Source organism: Anabrus simplex, chromosome 1, assembly GCF_040414725.1.
Source record: "Anabrus simplex isolate iqAnaSimp1 chromosome 1, ASM4041472v1, whole genome shotgun sequence".
NCBI classification, from domain to species: domain Eukaryota; kingdom Metazoa; phylum Arthropoda; class Insecta; order Orthoptera; family Tettigoniidae; genus Anabrus; species Anabrus simplex.
The window spans coordinates 714,342,122-714,367,094 of record NC_090265.1 but is presented as its reverse complement, the minus strand read 5'-3'; the positions used below and the strand labels follow the sequence as shown (position 1 = coordinate 714,367,094).

General features: G+C 37.8%; 1 protein-coding gene across 1 annotated transcript in view; it reads right to left on the bottom strand.

Moving 5' to 3' along the window:
* LOC136856761 (dynein intermediate chain 3, ciliary) overlaps positions 1-24,973 on the bottom strand; it is a 153,387-nt gene that overhangs the window by 104,988 nt on the left and 23,426 nt on the right. The window contains exon 4 of the mRNA XM_068230495.1: positions 9,054-9,307. Coding sequence (XP_068086596.1) covers positions 9,054-9,307 — 254 coding nt within the window. The remainder of the gene's footprint in view (positions 1-9,053; positions 9,308-24,973) is intronic.

Genomic DNA, 24,973 nt, shown 5'->3' with positions numbered 1-24,973 from the left:
AGAAACAAAATCTCAAAAGATTGGAGTAAAGGAGTCATCATTCCACTGTTCAAGAAGGGCAACCAACAGAAATGTGGAAATTACGGAGGCATCACGCTGCTGTCACACACACTGAAGCTGCTGGAAAATATCAAAGAAATGAGACTTAGGAAGATAGTGGAACCTTTGCTTGAGGAAGAACAATACAGGTTCAGGAAAGGTCGAAGTACTGTGGATCTTATCTTTGCAGTAAAGATGGTGACAGAAAAGTACTGAGAATACAGAAGAAATCTTGTGATTGCATTTGTGGACATTGAAAAAGCATATGATAGTGTTCCTTGAAACAAGATATGGGAATGCCTGGAAGACCTAAAGGAGCCAAAGTACTTAATTTACAAAGTCAAGATGCTATACCAGAAGTGCTAGAGCTGTGTCCAGATAGGCAACGGACGATCAGAATGGTTTGAAACAAAGAGGTGTCCAAAAAGGAAGTGCCCTATCACCACTCCTGTTCGTAATAGTAATGGACAATGTAACTACTTTTTTGACAATTAATAATAAATATAATCATGAATAAAAATATATAAATAAAATTACTCAAAAACTTAATAAAATTAATAAGCATAATTAACCAAAATGTCCGTAGTATGGGCGCCAGAGTTCACCAGAATGGATCCCTCGAATTTAGATAAGAGCATGATAGACTTTATATCCCAGGGCGTGTACATAATGCTGTGTACTGGTACATCTGCTGCAGGCCTTACCTAACCTCCTGAAAACGACTAATTAGGTAGGAACTGCACCTAGGTTTATCAATAGCACTGATTCTAAAATAGCTAACTATATTCTGAACAAATTCCGTGCATGAGCACCTCATCAACATACAACATTATACATATAATACACACATAAAATATTGCTGGAAGACTCCATATTTACAACAACAAAAATAATGAAAATCGTGGGAAAACGAAAGCGAGAACTATGTTACCATTTGTAAATAGTCTGATGAACAATGTACATGTATGAAGATAAATACCCTTCACTGTCTCTGTATCAATTCGACTTACCGATTCTCATAATCGGCAGTTATCACATCACACAGATACTGTACCTTGTACTACTGTGTTCACATATTTTAACACTTGTTGTAAAGATATATACACACGTCTGTCGATCCTCAACATATAAATTTATGGAAAGTCTGAGATAGCTTTCACCAACATATAATGCTAGGCCGCCACAAGTGCTACAATACTTAATGCGCAAGCACTCTCCACAATCAGCCACTTTCCACAAACATAACAAGACTACGCTCCACGAACGTTTGAAGTCCAGTCCATTGCAGCCGTGTCACTCCAGTACCGCGTATCAGCACCACTTCCTTCCCGTACAGTGCGTCAGTTGTCGTTCCTTCATACAGTGTTACTGCTTGTAGTTGTAGTAGTTCCTTCTCGTTCCTTTACAATCACCTCTACAATCACCCTTACAATCTTTCTCATAATGTCTCTCATAATGTCCTTGGTTGCCGCCATATGATCAACCTTTATAGACATCAACATCCCCCTCCTCTCAGATGATACGTCTGGATTGGTGCTTGCCAGCCAATCATGAGTGAACCTCTTCTTTCTCCCAAGTTATAAACAAACTCTGGGGTTTGCCTCGGATGAGTCAACGAACTTTCCCTGGTACAACAACAAGCTCATCTCATCAGGCTGGGATATATACATGACTCATGAATTTCCCGACACAAGTACATCACAACAAGCACTGGGGCAGCCATATGACTCATTCAAATTACCAGAGTTATTAAAGAAATGTTTTCCCACTCATGCAAAACAAATTACTCATACCTACATATGTGGATATCTTCCAGCTTATAAATATAAATGACAAAACATACAAATGAAATACCGATAATAATAATAATAATAATAAATCGAATACTGACAATAATATCTCTAACTTCTACATATAATTCGGGGGTGTGATATATGTACTATCACATAACGCCCCCTTGGTGAATCGATGATATCACATATTATGATTCACCATAAAACAGAACTTCATACATAACCTTATAATGGCATAACTGAACACATAATTTACTGTAATAATGATATATACATTGCGTCTACTGCATTGTATTCGCACACACGAAATACAATTTGTCCAAACAATAATAATAATAATAATAATAATAATAATAATAATAATAATAATAATAATAATAATATGGCTATATACACACAACTATAATTGTTTCATATAGCATTGAACACAATCCCTTCTTGCTACTGTACACATACATTAAAATTGATAATATATACATCCAAGGTGCAGATCCTATCTCTTGTATCTGCGAAGGCTATAGATATTAAATGTTCCAAGAACCTTATTTTCAGCGGTTAGGAGCCTATAAGCACACTTGCCTATTCTACTGTCCACAGTATACGGACCCTGACATAAATGAAAAACTATACATAACATCAGCATCGATAAGCGAGGAATGCGTACCGTAATAAAATCTAACTACGTCTAGAATCCACACTATCTTACACACAAACATTCATCCCATCGAGTCACACAAGAATTATACAAACTTTCATTCGGAACATTCATAAAAAGGAAATCCCTATTTCTGAAATGCGCGGGAATCTCACTACGTTTACTCTTCCACAAAACCATAATTAATGCAAGCAAACAGATCACATACTTTTTCATACATTCCACATCGATATCACTCAGCACGTTGTTCACATCATCCACACATCTCTCAGAATTAAATAAAACATAACACACTCGCTTGGATAGACTTTCTTTCATCTCACGCACACTTCCATTCTCACTCACGCTCACTCTATTACTGAAATTCTTACCATAATACACTTTGAAATTGCTGTCATTACTACTTAATGACCCAACAATTAATCCATCTTCACCACCTTCCATATCAGCTACTACTTGCACCACTTTCATGCCAACAACACTGCTACTTTCGACTCTCTTGTCAGAAGTTTCATTAATCTCAAAGTCACCATTTTCACACATAATGGACCTAACTTTACTCTCCTCACATACACTTAAATCAACAAAAACACCCTCATGATGTATACTCCGTGAACACTCTTCACTTACAAAACAACCTTCATCAACTTCACAAAAAACTTCACTTTCAATTTCAGAAACTTCCACAAGATTATCGATCGCAACACCGCTATTACCATCGCCACTAGCACAAAGTAAGACATCCGACACATCTTTCTTACCTTCATCATGCCCCTTATACTCAAAATCACAAAACACATGGTCATACAATAATTCCTCTTTCACGTCTAAATCATAACTTACCTGTTTCATCACGTGAATAGGAATTTCGGTATTGGACTGCCTATCTGACCCAACTAAGAAGTCCGATTCCGGTTTAAATTACTTGACGTGGACTGTTCACTATTATCATGTCTCGGCACTTGATCTGGAGGTCTTTGATCCGTACACCCCCTACTTTCTGATTCCCCTTGATTAGGTCTTCTGCCATAATATTCCTGGTGATTACCTCCTTGGTTAGACTGTCTGTTTTCCCTTCCGGAATTACCACCCTGATTCCCTTGGCTAGAATGACTGAAATTCTGATTATTCCTATCTCCCGCTACCTGATTACCTTGTCTCCCATTATCCCCGTAATTTCTACCTTCACTTTGCCTAGTCCTCCCCTGCCCTTCCAAAGCATCAAACCTCTCTAACAGCTGCTCTAATTCTTTAATTGTAACAATATTCTGCATACATGCAGCTAATCCGACCTTCTCAGGAAAATGCCTCAACATCTGGCGGACTGTATCTCTCTCCGATGCTAGACCTTCAATATTCTGGCTGATCAGAACATGCGCCAAGAAATATTCCGTCATAGATACACCTTCCTGAGGTTTATACTTGCCAAATAGCACGCGATCTCTTTCCCTTCCCTGAATAGCTTCACTCCAAAATTTAGAACTAAATTTCTCCCTAAATTCCTCCAAACTCGAAATACCCTGTCTGTAAACTTGAAACCAGGATCTCGCTTCTCCAACAAATGCAATATCCAACATCTCATCAACCATACTCCACTCGATCAAACCATCGTCAAGATTCTTGGAAAACCGTTTCTCCACCGTTTTCAAGAATTCCATCGGATTAAACTGCCGACCATTAAACTTGGGTAATTCAGAGTCCTTCGTACAAGATACGTATCTATTACATATGCTGCTACCTACTTGGATTTGACTGATCTCCTGCCTTAACTTTACATGGCATGCTTTAATTCCTTCTTCAACTACCATTCTGGCATTTCCTTCTACTGACTTGAGGTCTTTCTCCAATTTCTCAGTCTTTTCATCTATTCGCTTCGCTAAAACATTCTGGCTGGTTTTAATTCTATCTATTTCTTCGACTTTATCTTCCACTATTTTTATTCTCTTATCACATTCCTTGCTGTTTTCAACAAATTCCTTTCTAACAACATTAAATCGGCATTCGATTTTCTCAGTCAATTCCAAGCGTTGAGCTTCTACCTTATTATTGACTTCCTGAATTTCCCTGCTTTGATGGTCAAACTTCTGGTTCAATTCATCTATTCTACCATTCACAGCACTACTTAAACTATCAATTTTACTAGACAATTCAACACTCACTAAATTTAACTCCTTAATTTGATTCTCAATCTTACTGGACAATTCCGTACTAAGTGAATTTAATTCACTATTAATACTGTATATTTCATTACTTAAAAAACTCAATTCACTCTTCAACTCTTTACTCTGACTATCAATCTTACTGGACAATTCAACACTCACTGAATTTAACTCCTTACTTTGACTATCAATCTTACTGGACAATTCAACATTATTATTATCGATTTTACTGGACAATTCATCACTCTTACTATTAGAAACAACACTCTGATTATCAATTTTACTAGACAATTCAACATTATTATTATCGATTTTACTGGACAATTCACCCTTCAGCTCATTAAGTAGCGATTTAATCATACAGAGCATTGAAGACTCGCCTTGATCCCCTACATTCTGAGTTTGAGACGGATTACTCGGTTCCTCACCCATTGTTGCCAATAGATCCTTCCTACTATCAGCCATTTTGCTACTCTTACTTAAATTAGATAAACTCAATGTGGTGGAATTCTTTTGCCTTCTCTTCTCCTGATTCTTAGTACCAGCAACTTTAAAAACCTCTCTACTTCTCAATTTTATAATACTGGACTCGCTACAACATTTCTTCATACTCTAACATACATATCACGTACATATAAAACACTTCACTGACATAGTTCGCAGAATTCCAACCACACCTGACAAGTGCACCTACGCTTATAAGCCTAACAGATGTACCAATCATTCAGCCACACGTTGGGAAGCCAATTGTAACTACTTTTTTGACGATTAATAATAAATATAATCATGAATAAAAATATATAAATAAAATTACTCAAAAACTTAATAAAATTAATAAGCATAATTAACCAAAATGTCCGTAGTATGGGCGCCAGAGTTCACCAGAATGGATCCCTCGAATTTAGATAAGAGCATGATAGACTTTATATCCCAGGGCGTGTACATAATGCTGCGTACTGGTACATCTGCTGCAGGCCTTACCTAACCTCCTGAAAACGACTAATTAGGTAGGAACTGCACCTAGGTTTATCAATAGCACTGATTCTAAAATAGCTAACTATATTCTGAACAAATTCCGTGCATGAGCACCTCATCAACATACAACATTATACATATAATACACACATAAAATATTGCTGGAAGACTCCATATTTACAACAACAAAAATAATGAAAATCGTGGGAAAACGAAAGCGAGAACTATGTTACCATTTGTAAATAGTCTGATGAACAATGTACATGTATGAAGATAAATACCCTTCACTGTCTCTGTATCAATTCGACTTACCGATTCTCATAATCGGCAGTTATCACATCACACAGATACTGTACCTTGTACTACTGTGTTCACATATTTTAACACTTGTTGTAAAGATATATACACACGTCTGTCGATCCTCAACATATAAATTTATGGAAAGTCTGAGATAGCTTTCACCAACATATAATGCTAGGCCGCCACAAGTGCTACAATACTTAATGCGCAAGCACTCTCCACAATCAGCCACTTTCCACAAACATAACAAGACTACGCTCCACGAACGTTTGAAGTCCAGTCCATTGCAGCCGTGTCACTCCAGTACCGTGTATCAGCACCACTTCCTTCCCGTACAGTGCGTCAGTTGTCGTTCCTTCATACAGTGTTACTGCTTGTAGTTGTAGTAGTTCCTTCTCGTTCCTTTACAATCACCTCTACAATCACCCTTACAATCTTTCTCATAATGTCTCTCATAATGTCCTTGGTTGCCGCCGTATGATCAACCTTTATAGACATCAACATCCCCCTCCTCTCAGATGATACGTCTGGATTGGTGCTTGCCAGCCAATCATGAGTGAACCTCTTCTTTCTCCCAAGTTATAAACAAACTCTGGGGTTTGCCTCGGATGAGTCAACGAACTTTCCCTGGTACAACAACAAGCTCATCTCATCAGGCTGGGATATATACATGACTCATGAATTTCCCGACACAAGTACATCACAACAAGCACTGGGGCAGCCATATGACTCATTCAAATTACCAGAGTTATTAAAGAAATGTTTTCCCACTCATGCAAAACAAATTACTCATACCTACATATGTGGATATCTTCCAGCTTATAAATATAAATGACAAAACATACAAATGAAATACCGATAATAATAATAATAATAATAATAATAATAATAATAATAATAATAATAATAATAATAATAAATCGAATACTGACAATAATATCTCTAACGTCTACATATAATTCGGGGGTGTGATATATGTACTATCACAACAAGGTCATAAAATCTATCAAGAAAATGGACAGTGAACCAAACGCCCTGGTATTTGCTGATGATGTGCTTTTATGGGGAGAGACAGAAGCTGAAGTTCAGAAGAAAATTTTTGGACTGAAGATGAGAAAAACAAAGACAGTAGAAATGACCATCAATAGGTAAGGAACAAACTCAAATATATTTCTGGAAGGAGTAAAAATCAAATCAGCTTCCCACTTCGAGTACCCCAGAAGCACAATCTTGAAAGACAACACTGTTAGGCAGGAAATACTCAGCAGGACACAGAAAGCATCAAACTTCTACAGTCAAGTCAGAAATCTTCTCTGGGACTGCAGAATACCACCAAAAAAACCAACATGTACTACACTTTGTATCAATCCTCATGTACAGTTTAGAGATATGTACCCTACTAAACAAAGACTTCAGTAGAATTCAAGCAACTGAAATGAGATTCATTAGAACAATGAACCAAACTATCAGAAAGAACAAGATCAGAAATGAAGTGAATAGGAAAGTAGCTGGTATCAAGGTTCCTATTACCAGTGTCATAAAGAAACGCAGACTTCAGTGGTACGGGCACTTAATGAGAATGAACAGGGAAAGACCTGCCAGAAAATATTTTGACCTTAATCTCATAGGAAGAAGACCACAGGGAAGACCAAGAAACTGCTGGATAGAGACTGTAAGATCAGATGTGGAGGAGAGGGGACACAAATGGGAGGATGTACTGGAACAGAAGATATATGAAGACAGAAGGAGATGGCGAGCGCTTGTACACCACACCCAGGAAACTGGAGTTGGGAAATGATGATGATAATGAGTATTTTAATGTAGCAAATTATTTCATCAATTTCCCTTTCACCTCATTTTTGGATTATCCATGGTTTTTGATTATCCGTGATTTCTATACCCCAGGACTGCAGATAATCAAGTCTACTGCAGGCTCATCCGTCATATCTAGATTTTCCTTGCTTCCTCTTTCTTTTCATTGTTTATCGCATACTATATTTTGGCATCCTTTCTTCATTCATCCACTTAAAAAATACAAACCGTCTCAGCTCATTTCTCTCCATTTCCTTTGATAGCTCTTGATTTCTCACTCCATCATTTTGTAACACGCTTCTCGTCATGGATAAAGAAAGACAGAAATCAATTGCAAGCAGCAGAAAAGAAATTTCTGGGAGGTATGTTACAGATGATGAGAGATGGTTTGAGAAATGAAAATATAACAGAAACCAAGTGAATTGTAAGGAAGCGTTGTATGGACAAAGAAAGAAAGAATGTCAAAACAGAGTATGGAATTACAATATGAAAGAAAATAGAAGCCAAGGAAGGTCCAAATTACAAAAAGATTGTTTTGAGAACAGTGCAGGAGAATGGGACACAAGTGGTGAATATAACATACACTACAGGACTGGAAAGCTGTAGTCACAAAATATTCCATGTTCTATGTATTTCTGGAATGGAAGTGTGTACATTTTAAACTTAGCCAATTACCAGTTGTGTATATACAGCTGATACTTGTCCAGTACAGTAAATTCAGAAGTTCTGTGGTTACAAGTCCCTTTAATACCCCATATGGATGTGTCTTGAGCTTCAGTTTATGAAACCAACACATAATTCTGTAACACAGAACACTATTGCTATTGTAATTTTTTTTCCTTTTCCATGAGACCTTCTCCATTGACTACCAATATCATCTCATGAATCAAAATCTCCTGAAAATATCTAGCACCACACTATTCCCCGACATGCGTGTGCACTCAGATATTCCTCTCCCTTACTAAACTGCTCTTCTGCAGAACTTCAGCCCAACCCTGGCAAATACTTTTTTTGCTCCAAAAGGCAGCCTGGTGAACCCCCAGGCTTTCTGTACACCTTCCACATTCTCCTTATCCCCAAATGACCTGTATATGAAGGAACCTTTAGTCAGGTCTCAACTTCTGTCTCTCCAAGGAGGTCACTATATTCCAAACTCTCATTAATGACGAAACTGTATTGTCACTTTCACACTGCAACATAAGTTACCAGCCAGATGAAAGGAATAAGATTACCAATGCCTCTCAGTCCACCCGTACCAGTCCATCTGACCATTTCTCACAATGAATGTCTGTACTAGGAATGTACTACTGCTTTACTTACCATTCCATCAGATGATGCAGAGAAGAACTCTGTACCAGACTTGGAGTTGATCCAGAGGACATGGGTCACGGGGTCTCGATGGCTCGGCTCCAGAACGCTAATCTCGATGGGGCTGGAGCCACGTCGCACATCCCAAACGGCCACCTGGCCACTGTAGAGTCCGCTGACCAGACTGTTGGGGTCCTTTGGGTTGTACTCCAAACACACAATGGGAACAGATGGCTTCAACACCAATGCAGGCTTGTTTGGATTTTCTGTGGATCAGTGGACCAATGAGCTGTCATAATGCCTTACAACTCCTGCATGTATTGTCATCTCTTTCACCAAACAAACATGCTGCAGGCTTGAGCAGTGGTAGTGGTGGTGGTGGAGGTACACCTAGGTAATTGTCCCTTCTGAACAAATTAAATGGAAACAAAAACTAAAATAAAATAAAACTATTCAATGGAGAAATTTGAAAACAAATTAGAAAATACAACAAAAATTATTTCATTAAGCCAAAAAGGACACAAATGCATTAAAAGTTAACATAAGTTTCCTGAGTAACAGAACACTTGAATTTATATGCCCTTGATTAATCCACTCTCATACAAAATGAATGAACAGACCAGCAGTATTCTCGTCATTGGTTAGTATGAGCGAGTGTCTCCTGCAGGGAGAGGTTCTGACTTATGTTAGAAAGATTGGCGCACCATTCCAGCACACTCTTGTGCAAGACAACAATGGCATTAGAACAATATCATAGGCTCAGCATAGTTTGTGTGATCAAACACAAATATTTCAAATACACTGCAGGGAAAAAAAGAAAAATACAGCATCCTCAAGGACTGTGTTGAGTGGCACCAGGGTATATAATGTGTGCATACTGAGGGGTTGGTGGGTTAGTGATTCATTTGTCACGGCCATCGGTGATCAGATAGCGATCAAGAGGTCTGTTCGTGCGCACTCTGTTTTGACTCTGCAGGCAGTAAATGTGCTAAGGTTAGAGGCAAACAGTGTTTGCAACGTTCATTCTAGGGTTCAACCATGCTTTGCCGATGAGTACGTGCTCCTGTTGAACAACTGCAGACATTTAAATGGGGTCGCACTGTGGGACCTATGGGAAGCTGGATGGACGTACCAATGGATTGCTGCACGTCAGGCACAATGTATTGGTGGTGTGTTTCTACTTTCAGCAGGGGTCTGTAGAACATTCCCAGACCCATCGACCAGGCTCCGGACATCTGCGTAGTACAGGCGCACATCAAGATCGACGCAATGGGCAAGCAGCAGTGGTCGACCGAACATCATCCAGAAACAAAACCTGGTCACATGTTACACCTGCTCTGTCACCAAGGACCATTGGGAACCATCTGCTTGCAGCATGATAACGATCACGTGCCTCTGGCCAGGCTACCACTGACACCATGGCACCGCCAAACACGGCTACTCTGGTGTCGTGAAAGAGTCGACTGGAGAGGATATTGGTGCTCTGTTGTTTTCAGTGATGAGAGTAGTTTCTGTCTGTATGACAATGATGGACGTACACATATATGGCGTAGACCTGGTAAGCGGCTTATTCCAGAGTGCATCCACCCACGACACCCAGGTCCCACCCCAGGCTTCATGGTGTAGAGTGCCATCAGTTACAACTCGCGGTCACGGTGTTTTTGCAGGGTAACATAACCAGTGCCCGCTGCATGGCACAGGTTTTTGTCCCTGTGTTACTGCCATTACTTCGACAGGAAGGTGATGTGCTTTTCCAGCAGGACAGTGCACGTCCACATACAGCTGCTGTGATGCAACGAGCTCTACGTGGTGTACAACAATTGCCCTGGTCAGCGAGATTACCACATCTTTCACCAATTGAACACTTATGGGACATGATGAAATGGGAACTTAGGCTTTCTTCAGAGCCTAAGAACCATTGCCGAATTGCATCAAAGGGTGCAAGATGCTTGGGACAACCAATCACAGGGTGCCATTTGGCACCTTCGTGATCGCTTATATATATGCAAATACATGCCTGCATTGCCGCCAGAGGGAGTAACACTGTGTAGTGATGTGACTGTTTGTGCACTCTTTACTGTGACGTGTTTTATTTGGTCTGAATTTGTAATCGTATACTCCTGCACATCGCTTGTGAATACAATGACCTTGTCCTTCTGGATGATGCATGTTCTTTTTCTGGCTATGTAGCTGAGGCTGATGAGCACTTGTCACAAGGAAGAAAGAGGAGCAAGATGCAGTGACATATGCATGAACATTTGAACTTCTCTTTTCTTAACTGAAAATGAAAGAAAAAATACATACGAGGGTTGGGGCAAAAGTCATGGCAACTATTTTTTTCTTGAAGATACCAGTCCGGTTGGAAAATGTGACATATACAGACGAAACGACAAGGTGTTAACTACGTGTGTGGACAATGAATAGCACTGAAATATCGTAACACACTAATTTATTACGGTAGTATACAGAGCAATATGGCCTTCCTGGTGCAAAAGAATGGCAACACAGTACACATAAAGTTGACATGACAAACCTGGGCCTAAAGACCCTCAAAGTAGTCCCCCGCTGCTGACACCACACGCTGCCAATGATGTGGGATGATATAGATGTTGATTCCCATAGGGAATCTGAAATATTTGTCCTGAATGAGTAAATTTATAATACCAATATAAATGGTCCGTTATTGGACATTATAAATTTTCCAGCTAACTCATTCTTGGTTGCCAGCGTTTCGCCCTCGTGTGCTAGGGTGGGCTCATCAGTTGGTACCTAGCACACCTACCAATACGCTGGCTAGTATTTTTTTCTTGAAGATACCAGTCCGGTTGGAAAATGTGACATATACAGACGAAACGACAAGGTGTTAACTACGTGTGTGGACAATGAATAGCACTGAAATATCGTAACACACTAATTTATTACGGTAGTATACAGAGCAATATGGCCTTCCTGGTGCAAAAGAATGGCAACACAGTACACATAAAGTGTAGTACTGGTAGGTGTGCTAGGTACCAACTGATGAGCCCACCCTAGCACACGAGGGCGAAACGCTGGCAACCAAGAATGAGTTAGCTGGAAAATTTATAATGTCCAATAACGGACCATTTATATTGGTATTATTAATGATGTGGGAGGCGCTGAATACCATCTACCTCAGCATTTGCCACACCATGTGCGAATTGGGTCACCTGTTGGCGCACAGCATTAGCAATGTCCTCTCGTGTTGCAAACTGTCTACAACGTAGTAGTTTCTTGATCTTTCGAATTAGATCAAAATCACAGGGCGAAATATCGGGAAAGTACGGTGGGTGCTCCAATTCTTCCCATCCCCAATGTCGCAGTAGCTGCCCTACACACTCTGCTTTATGTGGTTTTGCATTGTCGTGCAGAATGATTGCACTGTCCGCAAGATCCGGATGTTTCTCCCGAACGCTGCGTCGTACCTGTCGCACCAGGAAGTCCCTGTAGTACTGTGTGGTCACTGTTCTGCCATGTGGAACAAAGTGGCACACAATGACACCCCTGACGTCATACGCGACGATCACCATCAATTTGACTGGGAAAGGATTCTGACGGACCTTCTGCCTCCTTGGTGATCCAGCATGTTGCCACTCCGCGGACTGACATTTCAGTTCTGGTTCGTATGCCCTGGCCCAAAATTCATCGATGGCAATTATTCGTGACAAGAACTGATCGCCGTACTGTTGCCAGCGTGCATATTGCATAGCGCACCCACCTTTGCGCTTCCGTCAGTGCATGCGGTACCCACCACGATGCAATTTTGCGCAGTTGCAGCTCATTATGCAATATCCTGCGGACGGTGCGTTTCTCGATGCTAATTGCCCTCTCTAACTCCAGTAGCGTCCATCGTCTGTCCTCAACCAGGAGCTACTCAATGACGGCATGCGCCACGTCGGTCCGCACAATGACAGGTCGTCCCGAATGTTGCTCATCACTGGTTGACACACGTCCTTGCTGAAACTTTCCTACTCACCGTGCTACTGTATGGTATGGTAGGGCATAATTCCCAAGGGCTTGCACTAATTCACTGTGACATCCCATCGCATTTCTCCCTTGGAGAACGGCTATTTTGATGTAAGTGCACTGCTCAACACGGGTTACGTCCATCTTGCATGACTGATTTCACAGCCCTCGCTGCGCTACTACCACCTATCACAGAGCCATGTGTTGTTCTGCATACACACTATATCTGCAGAACTTCCACACGACACATATAGGTTTGTGATCCGTTCACATATCTACAAGAAAAAAAAAAGTTGCCATGACTTTTGCCCCAATCCTCGCAATAAATATTAATCGATAGTTTTTATGTTTTTCTAACAATCAGAGTAACACCTGCAACCAAATATAATAGTAGCCTAATAATGACACTAACAATGAAAAAATGAAACTTCTGCATTTTAAACTCTTGTACCTTTGAGTGCTGAAAATAGAACACAAATTCTTGTCAATATTCAATGATCATGTTACTGGTTTATAGTTTACAGATTTCACATTCATAATGTTCTGTATTGACAGTAATATAACATATAACATTCCCTTGAAAAAAGAAAAGATAAAATTGTCTACCTTAGGCAGTACAATTCTTGTATTTTTATTTTGTTTATTTCAACTTTCCCCAACTGGAGATTGACTCTGAGGACAAAGTACACAAAAAGACTAGATGAATATTAAAAGTAATTGTGAGTTGGTTAGCACCTTTGACATACTTTATGTTGTTGCATTAAAAAGTTTGGGAGATACGGTTCTTCAGGATTTTGACGGAATATTTCAAGGCAGTCACTGCAATTTTTGTTATTAATGTCTGATTGAGGTTAAATGATTTGCAGAACTGGACAAAAAAGAGAGGAATGGTTCCTCTAGTGCCAACCATTCATCTGATGACTTCAACATCATCCAGCTGGTATTCTTGTTGATAGCATGGGACGGTTGGTTCATATGTTGTTTTAATTTCCTCACAGTAGCAGCAATTAGGGGAGGGGGGGCAGTCACACCCACTTTATGGAGATTTTTTTTAAAATTTCATTTTAGCCACCTGTCTTTTTTTAAAGTTTTGACAGACTGATGAACCTAAGAGTTATTTAAAAAATCACCTGGAACTAGAAATTATAAAAAAGCAATTTGTACAATCCCTATTGTTTTTTCCAGCTAATTCCTTCCTTTAATTTCGTTAATTATTAAGACAAATACTTAGTGGAAATACAAAATGTCCTTCATTGCGGCTAACCGATTCATACAGAGAGTGGGGGTATATTTTTTGCCAAGGTCATGGACACAGGTATGATCCACCCTCTTGCTGCTCACATTCGTCATTCTGGCAGTCTCACTCAGTGAATGTGTGTGTGTAGTTCTATCTAGTGTCTGTAACTTTGTTAGTGTGTAGTCAAATATTAATTGTATAATCACACCAAACTTCTATTTAATTGTAATACATGTGTAATTATTGCCCTTATTGCCCCGCCTTCTCTGCTGTAGCCCTTAAATCCAGGTCGTTTTTCTGTCTATACATTTTTGTGACCCCCACTCCTATCTCCTCATGTACCTCATTGGGTTGTGTTTTGGATGTCTTGAATATGATCGTTGGATCTACTATAAAGCCCTTTCAGTGATCTTTGAAGGCTATCATGTCAATTTGATGGGTGCTCTCTGTAATATATAGACCATGAACATCCTCAAAGACTGTAAAGCCCGAGTCCCTTAATGCTTGATGAATGGCAGATCGTATTTTATGGTGCCTAGTATTTCGTAGAGCTTCTCCATGCGAGCAGTAATCGAGGATTCAAGCAAGAATTTCTACCTCGTTGTGGCAGAGCCAACAATGGTTAGTGTCCATGGTCCTTCTTGGAATAGCTCGTTCAGCCGCTACATTGTCTGTCATTTTCAAGGCGTCACGCCATTCGCTACAAGATAATGTTTGAAGGTGACTATACTCACTGATTGACTCGAGGGTGTTGACAAAAAAGCATAACTCCTTTCCCTTTCTGTGGAAAATGGCACCACTTGCCAAGTTCAACTTCTCTCAATTTGGTTCTTATTTTCGTGGTCTAAAACACCATCCTTTCTATTCAATATGCTGTCATCTGGTATTAGAGGAAGCCTTTTCAAACAGTTGAGGCCTTCTTCTTTTGGTTCCCTTGTATTTAGTATGTAAGGATCTCTGGAAATCATTATTATTCTAAGGGCATTAATGCATTGAAGAACAACCTCCCAACACAAATGGAATAGCCCTAGTCCCTTGAATTTCCTAGGACTGTATAGCATGGTGTCCGGCATATCAGCGGGAACTTGTAAGATTACTTTCAAGGTGTATCTGATCATTTTTATCTGAATCTTCGAGGAATTTTACAGGAATTTGCTCAGAGGGAATTGTTTGGAACTGGTAAATAAAAAATTGACAAATTGAGGTATTTAGAATATAGAATTTTTGATTAGTTTGCAAAAGAGGTGAGGATGACAGAGAATCTAACTGGTTTCATAGATTAATCATTGAAGCCTGAGAGCTGAATGTGATAATTAGAGATGGGAATTACAAGGATGAATAAGTTAGAATGCAAAAGTATTTAACCAAAGAGCAAGTGTCTTATACCCGCACAACAGTTCTGCGCTGAGGTTTGTATAAATATTGGCGATCTGAACTATCAGAACTCCTAACCGACATAACTGTAGAGCAGCTAGATGACACTTGCGCCTTGTTCAAATACGTTTGCATTCTAACCTATTTGTGCCTATAATTCCCATCTCTAGTGATAAGACTTTCAAAGTTCACTCCCATTCTCCCGGAGAGATACTCTTGACGTCTCCTCCGTTAGTTGAGATATCTTACCTTGAACAATATTGATACATACTGACTTGGACAGATTAATATTCAAACCAATCTCATTGAATCCTTGAATTGCCACTTGTGCAAGATTGAGGGCAGAAGGTTTATCTTTGCCGATCATGACGGTCTCATCTACAAAGCCTAAGACAGTTAACGGCTTAAGGTCGGGTGTTATGGAAAATTCATATTCTGTTGCAAGAGGTTCCTCATTGAGTTCTTGAAGAAATTATTGTAAAAAATTGGTACCTGGTTTGGCCTTCATTAGGCCTTCTTCAGCCACACATTAAAATACAATCAATAGACAAAATTGTGAGAAAAGCAAATGATACAAATAAGACTGTTTAAAAAATAAAGAAATGTTCATCTTGATGTGAGAAGTCTATTAAAAATGGTATAGTCAGTTTTGTAAAAAAAAAAAAAAAAACAACAACATATGTTTGGACAATATTCTTAGAAAACTATCACTCGGAATATCTTAAAATGTTGAAGAACCATCATTTTTAAGAAATTGTTTTCCTACCTCTGAATCGGAGAAACCCGGTCTAGAAGACCAAGAATAACAGCCGTAAGGATTCGTCATGCTGACCTCAGGACGCCCCATAATCTGCAGGCTTTTGGCCAGAGCAGCAGTTGCTTGGTAGGCCCTGGACCTTTGGGGCTGTTGCGCCATGGGGTTTGATTTGGTTTGGAATCAAGGAAAACTCACTTATTAATTGAAGATATGCAGTAACGTACTTAACGGAGAATATAATTATGTAAAACAAGCTTGCGCTTGGAGTCAGCAGGTTTGGCAGTTTCCACTGTAGTAAGCACCTGTTTATCTTCACGATTCCTTCAATCAACACGTGAACAACAAATTTTTATTGGAATATCATACCAGTCATTAACTTCATCTAGAAAATCATTTTCCATGCTGACTCCAAGTGCAAGCTTGTTTTTAATAATTGTATTCTCCACTGGGTGTGTACTGCATATATTTAATTACTCAGGATTTTTTCTCTCATTCAGATGTAGGAAAAAATTTCTCAAACAAGATTGTTCTTCAACATTTTAAGAAGATATTCCAAGGATGGTTTGTTACAAAACTAATGGATTTCTCACATCAGGACGACCATTTATTATGCCAGTTCTTTATTTTTAAAAACAGTAAGTTTTATTTGTATCATTTGTTTTTCTCACCATTTTGTCCATTAATTGTATTTTAATATGTGGCTGAATAAGCCTAATGTAGGATAAAAAATGTACTGATTTTTTTACAATAATTTCTTAAAGTGTTTTAATTACAAGAATTGTGTTGACTAAGGTCAAAGCTATCTTGCAATAAAATAAAATTGACACTCATCGGCAGTCGACATCATTATGAAATACCAATATAAATGATCTGTTATTGGACATTATAAATTTTCCAGCTTTTCCCTATGGGAATCAACATCTATATCATCTTCTTCTTGTCCGTTTCATCCTCTTTGGGGTATGATAGATCTATCAATGGTTAGTGAGTCATGTTTTACTGTCCTCCCAGTACTTTTTCATCCTTTCAGATCTTGCCTTCCTCTCTTCTTCAGAAATTCTGTAAAGTCGTTTGGGCTTCACCCTGTAATGAAACCTCTTTACTTTATCTTTAGTTATTTCTTTGCAGATCCATCTACAAGCATCTCTTCTGTAATTGGGAACTCTCGTAGGTCCTTCTCAGTTTCCTTAAACCAGTTCAGCTTGGTTTTCTTATTACGGAAATAGTCGAAGATTATTTTAGTTATCCTTTTTGGGTCCATTCTTAGGATGTGGCCATAGAAGTTAATTCTCCTTTTCCTTATTGTATCATTATTATGAAATACAACCTTTTTTTTTGTAAACTGTTATATTCAACAAAATAAATTTACAAATAAAAATGGTCAAAGATTAATTGATCTTTGTATAGATCATGGATTAATTTTGGAATCTACAAGGTTTAAAAGAAGACCACACAAACTAATGACTTGGAAATGCCCTAATACTAAATTGGGGGAGTTCAAGATTGACCATGTGGCCATGGACAAGAATTATCACAAAGAAATTTATAATGTGAAAGTACTCCGTGGGGTAGACATAGATTCAGATCACTATATTTCCAAGATTAAAATAAAATTAATGCCAAAAAAGAAGAACAAAATATCCAAATCCAATAGGAGGAAGAAGTATGACCCTAGTTATTTAATTAATAATAAACTGTATTTTGAAAGGTCTAAAACTCCTCTAAGCAACAATTTGGGGATGGTAATTGAAAAATTAAAAACCATAGCTTAAGAAATTGCTCCTGTTAAAAAACGAAAGAAACATGCTTGGTGGAATGTGGAGTATGACACAGCGATTCAAAACAGGCACAAAGCATGGTTGAATGATCAACAAAAGAGAACAGAAAAGTCCCGTGAAGAACTAAATAATGCTAAAAAACAAACAGCCAAAGAAATCAGAAGGGTTAAGAGAAATTATCACAAAGAATCATTAAACGCCATAGATGAAGCATTCATACAACATAAGCCGAGGGATTTTTATAAAACGTTTCGACAATACCAATCAAACTATACTCCACCAACACTTATGATGAGAAATACAAATGGAAAACTGGCACATAGTAACGAAGAGAATGCAGAAATTTTAGCTCAATACTTTCAAGAATTACTTAATAGCGAAGAACCAACACAATACCTAGAGTATGACCTTCATTCAAAAAATAAAACACCAACAGGAAAGGTTATACCACCAGATTACAATGAAGTGTTGAAAGCCATCGATACACTTAAAAATTACAAAGCTTCAGGGGAGAATCAACTAACTGCAGAAATATGGAAGAATGCTAATACACAAACCATTCAGAATTTACATAAATACCTCATAGACATTTGGAATACTGAAAAAATGCCCGAAGAGTGGAATATGGCGATAATACACCCTTTACATAAAAAAGGTGATAGATTAGATCCCAACAATTATTGGGGGATATCATTGCTGGATATCACTTACAAAAAATTTTCAAAGTTATTATACATGAGAATTCAAGAAGAACTTGACTGTGAACTTCGAGAATACCAAGGAGGCTTTTGTCCAGGGAGAAGTTGTCCAGATCAAATTATCAGTTTAAAGTGGATTATGAAGCATCATAGGGTTAGAAACAAAAAGTTAGTTATCACTTTTGTTGATTTTAAAAAGGCATATGATAGTATCCATCGTGAGTCATTATTGAATATCCTAAAAGAATTTGGTTTACATCCAAAACTTATTCGCCTTATTGGAATTACCCTTAAGAACACTGAATCTAAAGTCAGATTTAGAAATGAACTCTCAAAGCCATTTGACATTAATACTGGACTTTGGCAGGGAGATGGACTCTCACCATTATTGTTTAATTGTGTGTTGGAAAAAATCATGCGGGAATGGAATGAGATGTGTCAACCTAACATCAAGATTGGCAGAAAAATAAGACTCAATTGTTTAGCATTCGCTGATGATCTTGGACTACTTGCTAATGATATGGAAGAAGCTAAATTGCAAATAGAAGAACTTGATAACATAGCAAGAAAAGTTGGATTGCAAATTTCATATGAAAAAACAGAAATAATGCCAACCTTCCCTGTTACAGCACCAACCATTACCTTAGCCAATACCAAACAAATTAAAATTGTGAATAAGTTTAAATATCTTGGTGAAATTATAACTTGGAACACCAATGAAAAATCATCAATAGAAAGTAGAACATTTAAGTTAAAAAAGCACAACGAATTACATGGTCAACGTACAAGAAAAAATCTCTTTCAATAAATGCTAAACTTCAACATTACTGTTCCGTCATTAAACCTGAAGCGACTTATGCTTGTAAAACACCGTTTAAATTGAACACCAAAGCAACAACTGATACACTGCAAAAGGTTGACAGAAGGATACTCAGAACAATCATTAATAAAAAACATCAGGTGGATGGACAATGGAGATTATTGCCTAATGTAGTGTTTTATAGGGAAAGTGAATCTATAATAGATACGATGAGAAAAATAAGAATTGCCTTTTTCTGTCATCTTTCTAGATTAAATGATAATAGGATAATAAAACAACTATTTAATTACTTTTGGAAAAGTAAAACAAAAAATAATTGGTTTAAAGAAGTTCAGAATGATTTAGAAGAGCTGAATATTGCAATGAAGCAAATTGAAAATAGAGAAGAAAAAAGGGTTCTCAAGAACAAACAAATAAGATTGTCATTAAAAACTGTACAACACAAACAATATGTCATATCTGATGAAGAAAGGGCAGCCAGGTCAGCCAGAATGAAGAGGTTTTGGGAAAGGAAGATCATGCAAGCTAAATCTTCAGTTAATTCTTTGTTAACGTAAATGTATTTGGGTTTGATTTAAGTGCTCCAATGTGGGCGTAAACTATGTAAATAATAATAAATAATAAAGTGGAATGGAGCATCATATAAGAAATCTTCACAGAGTGTGTGTTCAAGATTATGCTGTCTTTATAGTCTTCAGTGAGTTTCATACTTTCATTAATTCAAACAATTTAATATGTTTAATACATTTATTAGTGTGTTTGACACCTAGTATTACCGTCATCATAGTAGTACCAGTAAATTGAATTTGAATAACCAGTCTTAAAAAATGAACCCCCCCCCTTGACATTCTGCATATGTCACTGTTAACACGTACACAGAATATTCATGCTTAAGTTTTCATTGTCTGTTAAAACAGAATGTACATCCTTTGTCCAGTATGATCTTGTCTAGTTTCAAGAACAGTCTACATACTATTGAAGTGCTGAAGAATGAAATCAGACAACTGATAGGCCTACATAAAATTTCAGAGGTGGGGATATGAGTGTTTCGAAAATATTTATGTCATTCCAGCATTTGTATTGAGAACGATGAGCACTTTCAACAACTGCTTTCATGAAAGGTAAGATCTACATTATTATGGGGTGAGTCTAGCAACATCCCCAGTTGTTGCCTGCAGAGTGCAGTTTATCGCTTTATAAACCTTTAAATTTTTCAGTCTGTCAAACACAAAATACACATTTTTGAAAACACTAGAACCTGGAAGAGAAAACATTTTATGTTTTGTTCTATAAGAACATCCTCATAATCTCTTACAATAAAATGTTTTCTTCTCCAGGTACGTTATAGTATTTTCATAAATTTGATTTCTGTGTTCACCAAACTGAAAAACTTCAAGATCAAGTTAAAAGTGAAAAGATGAAGACTTCCCCAAGAAACAGAACCTTTCATTGTATTTGTTTTACACACAGTGAACCACATGATAATTCCGTATTGACTTAGAAAGTGAAGAAATTGACTCCTAAGAGAAAATTATATTTTTCCACCTTTCAATACACTGTTAAGAAAGACTTTACACCATTAATAAATAATGAAAAGACATTTTTTTATAACACCAGAAAATCTTTTGGTTCTTAGTGGACCATCATCAGCTGGCTAACAAATAGATTGTCTAGCGTCAGCACGACGTGATAGTGGATATAGGACAAAGCCCGTTCAGAGGGGCCAAACGACGGAGAAATCCTACAGACATTAAAAAAACAGGTGTCCAACAGAACGAGTGATTTTTCTATATTGGAAACTCTACCATATAAGCTCCGTCCTGTGTTAAATAAGAGTCTACTACAGATGAAATAAAGGATGAGTTCCCATAATTAACTCACATATCAGTCCATTTCACCAATAGAACAACAACAATTTAATGAGAATGTAACAGGGTGACTTCATTATTACATATGTAACAACACAGTGTGTATTTAATATTAAGACTCACACAAGTGGATTTTAAAATTGTCACACTGCAATCTGTAGGCCTAATAACAATATTTGGTGTGTATTTAGCATCAAGACTCACAACAAGTTGAACTCTCTAAAATCACCACGCTATATTTTAATGAACTTTGATTTTTTTCAACACACCATCTTTTATGAATCATATGTTCTGAGTAATGTTTTAGGATGTCTCTTGTTAATTCATTTGTTAACCAGCTGATAATAATCCAATGGGAAAAAAAACATGTTCTGGTGTTATAAAAAATGTCTTTTCATTATTTATTAATACCATAAAGTCTTTCTTAGCAGTGTACTGAAAGGTACCATGAACCGTTAATGAACAAAGGGATTGTGTATGTGAGGATCTTCAAAAGGCAGAAGTATTCAGTCAGCAGTATGTAAAGATTGTTGGTTACAAGGATAATGTCCAGATAGAGGAGGTGACTAATGCTAAAGAAGTATTGAAGTCTACCTATGATAATAATGACATTTGCAATAAGATACAAAAGTCAAAAACTAGAAAAGCAGCTGGAATTGTAAGATTTCTGGGGAGATACTAAAGACAATGGGTTGGGATATCGTACCATATCTGAAGTACTTATCTGATTATTGTTTGAATGAAGAATCTATACCAAATGAATGGAGAGTTGCTATAGTAGCCCCTGTGTACAAAGGAAAGGGTGATAGACATAAAGTTGAAAATTACAGGCCAGTCAATTTGATATGCGTTGCAGGTAGCTTTGGGAAGGCATTCTTTCTGATTATATAAGACATGTTTGCGAAATTAATAACTGGTTCGATAGAAGGCAGTTTGGATTTAGGAAAGGTTATTTCACTGAAGGTCAACTTGTAGGATTCCAGAAAGATATAGCAGATATCTTGGATTCAGGAGGTCAAATGGACTGTATTGCGATTGACCTGTCTAAGGCATTTGATAGGGTAGATCATGGGAGACTACTGGCAAAAATGAGTGCAATTGGACTAGACAAAAGAGTGACTGAATGAGGTGCTATATTTCTAGAAAATAGAACTCGGGGAATTAGAGTAGGTGAAGCTTTACCTGACCCTGTAATAATTAAGAGAGGAATTCCTCAAGGCATCATTATTGGACCTTTATGTTTTCTTATATATATAAATAATATGAGTATAAAGAAGTGGAATCAGAGATAAGGCTTTTCGCAGATGATGTTATTCTGTACAGGGTAATAAATAAGTTACAAGATTGTGAGCAACTGCAAAATGATCAAGAAATGCATATTTTTACATATTCAAGTGATTCAGCTACAAAGACTTCAATATATAAAAATACACATTTCTTAGCGATGAAAACAACTTAAATGACCTCTACATATTCTCATTAGAACAGGAGGCTTTTAACCAGATTTTCTCAATAGAAGTTTTAATGTGTTCCATGGTAAAATAGTCTTTTATCCAAATATCTCCAAGTTGGAATGACATCTTTGATGTTTAGACATTCTATTCAAAAGATTTTCAGTATATTGTCATAAAAAGAAATGATTGTAACAATTTTGTTTAAAGTGCTCAGAATTTGTTAATTTCACACTGATCTAACCTTGAGGCACTATGATGGCTGATGATGCCCGAAAAACAGGCAAAACATGTCTCAAAGACAGAATTTGTAACAAGGATTAAATTCAAATCATAAAGAATATTGAATAGGTGATGTATAAATAAATACTTGTAATTTTAACATTGTATATTGATTTCAATAATAATAATCATCATCATCATCATCATCATCATCATCATCATCATCAATGTCCCACTCCAGTCGCCCAGGTGTGGTTTGAATTTCAATATGGGATCATAATGAAAATGATTACATGTAAGTGATATGTTCTGAGCTGTCAGTGGAGAGATAGCGTGGAATGACATTAGTAGATGAATAAGTTTGAGTGGTGTCTTTAAAAGTAGGAAAGATAAAAATATGAAGATAAAGTTGGAATTCAAGGACAAATTGGGGCAAATATTTGTTTATAGGAAGGGGAGTTAGGGATTGGAATAACATAATAAGGGAAATGTTAAATAAATATCCAATTTCAATGAAATCATTCAAGAAAAGGCTAGGAAAACAACAGATAGGGAATATGTCACCTGGACAACTGCCTTAAATACAGATCAGTAGTGTGACTGATTGAAGGTAGCAAATATAATTTTCTCTTAGGAGTCAATTTTTACTGATTTGTATTTGTTTGGAAAAGAACACAATTTGGCTAACCATTTCCAGACTTTTTGTTCCCAAAAGCTCACACCACAGACATTTTGTCACCCAAAAGAAATGTGTCACTGCAACATTTTGAAGAGTACCTCTAACATTTTTACTTTTTCTAAGTAACTTCCCATGATTTCACTGTTGTACATTTCCTAAGTAACTTCACAGAGCTTAACCGTTAAATCACGAGCAACGTTCCACGATTTATTTTCATCATTAGAGGGGAGACTTTTTTATATTCGTAAAGGGAAATAAATGCTTCACTGCAAATATACACAGACACTGATACTATGGGTGCAGAGTGTACATCGGTTTCCCAATCTGTAACAAATGTAATGGGTACCTGGGTGCTTTCACTTCGGGTAACCACCACAACAGTTACCCAAATATATAGGAAGTTGGATGAGGAAGAAATAGGCAGATTGAAAGTATTTAGATGTCAGGCATGGGCTGTGAGAGCAGACAGCAGGAAGTTAGATCACAGAGCAGAGTCATGCATTATGAAATGAAATGGTGTACGGCTTTTATTGCTGGGAGTGTCCGAGGACATGTTCGGCTCGCCAGATGCAGGTCTTTGGATTTGATGCCCATAGATGACCTGCGTGTCGTGATGAGGATGAAATGATGATGAAGACGACACAAACGTCCAGCCCCCATGTCAGCGAAATTAACCAATTATGGTTAAAATTCCCGACCCTGCCGGAAATCGAACCCGGGACCCCTGTGACCAAAGATCAGCACGCTAACCATTTAGCCAAGGTGCCAGACATGCGTTATGATAGGGTACGGGGCAGGTAGTAGTAAGTAAATTTGTATCCTCATACCGAGATGGTGCAGCTCTTTCCAGGCACACCCCCAATGGAGGTGAGCTGCACGTGCCATTTCAACCACATACCAGCCCTCCTGCCATTTTTAAATTTCTGGCAGTACCGGGAATCGAACCTGGGCCTCCGAGGACGGCAGCTCATAACACTAACCGTTATGCTACGGAGGCGGACACGAGGCAGGTACTAAAGATGGATATAGATTATGGAGTCTGAAAGAAAAAAGTGATAGTGAGC